Raw genomic sequence first — 515 nt, forward strand, 5'->3', positions numbered from 1 at the left:
GCAGCAGCAGCAGCAACAGCAGCAGCAGCAACAGCAGTTCCAGATACAGCACCATCAGACGCATGCTAACCAACAGCAGCAGCAGCAGCAGTTGCTGCTGCTGCTGCAGCAGCAACAGCTCCTGATAGAGCAGCAGCACCCAGAACTGCAGCAGCAGCTTCAGCAACTGCAGCAGCTGCAGCAGCTGCAGCAGCAGCAGCAGCAGCAGCAGCAGCAGCAGCAGGATCCACTCTTCTCCCAGGATCAAGGATGCTGCGCTACTCATACAATAGAGCTCGGGGCAGCCAGCAGCAGCAGCAGCAGCAGCAGCAGCAGCAGCAGCAGCAGCAGCAGCGTTCCCTTTTACCCCGCGTTGAATTCGCAGCGAGATCAGTTGCCGAAGCTGCAGCAACAGCTGCAGCTGCAGCAGCTGCAGCTGCAGCAACAGCTGCAGCAGCAGCTGCAACTGCAGCAGCAACAGCAGCAGCAGCAGCAGCAGAACCGGTGCTGCAGCAGGCTCTGCAGGCCGCCAGTTG

The 515-nt window shown here is 60.4% G+C and overlaps 1 protein-coding gene across 1 annotated transcript in view; it reads left to right on the forward strand.

Moving 5' to 3' along the window:
- The window catches only part of EMH_0072970 (uncharacterized protein), a gene marked incomplete at both ends in the record, with an annotated part of 4,805 nt that overhangs the window by 3,436 nt on the left and 854 nt on the right, over window positions 1-515 (forward strand). The window contains one exon of the mRNA XM_013499273.1: window positions 8-483. Within this exon, the coding sequence (XP_013354727.1) occupies window positions 8-483 (476 nt within the window). The remainder of the gene's footprint in view (window positions 1-7; window positions 484-515) is intronic.

Source organism: Eimeria mitis, genomic scaffold (assembly GCF_000499745.2).
Source record: "Eimeria mitis Houghton genomic scaffold, Emh_scaff4162, whole genome shotgun sequence".
In the NCBI taxonomy this organism is placed as follows: domain Eukaryota; phylum Apicomplexa; class Conoidasida; order Eucoccidiorida; family Eimeriidae; genus Eimeria; species Eimeria mitis.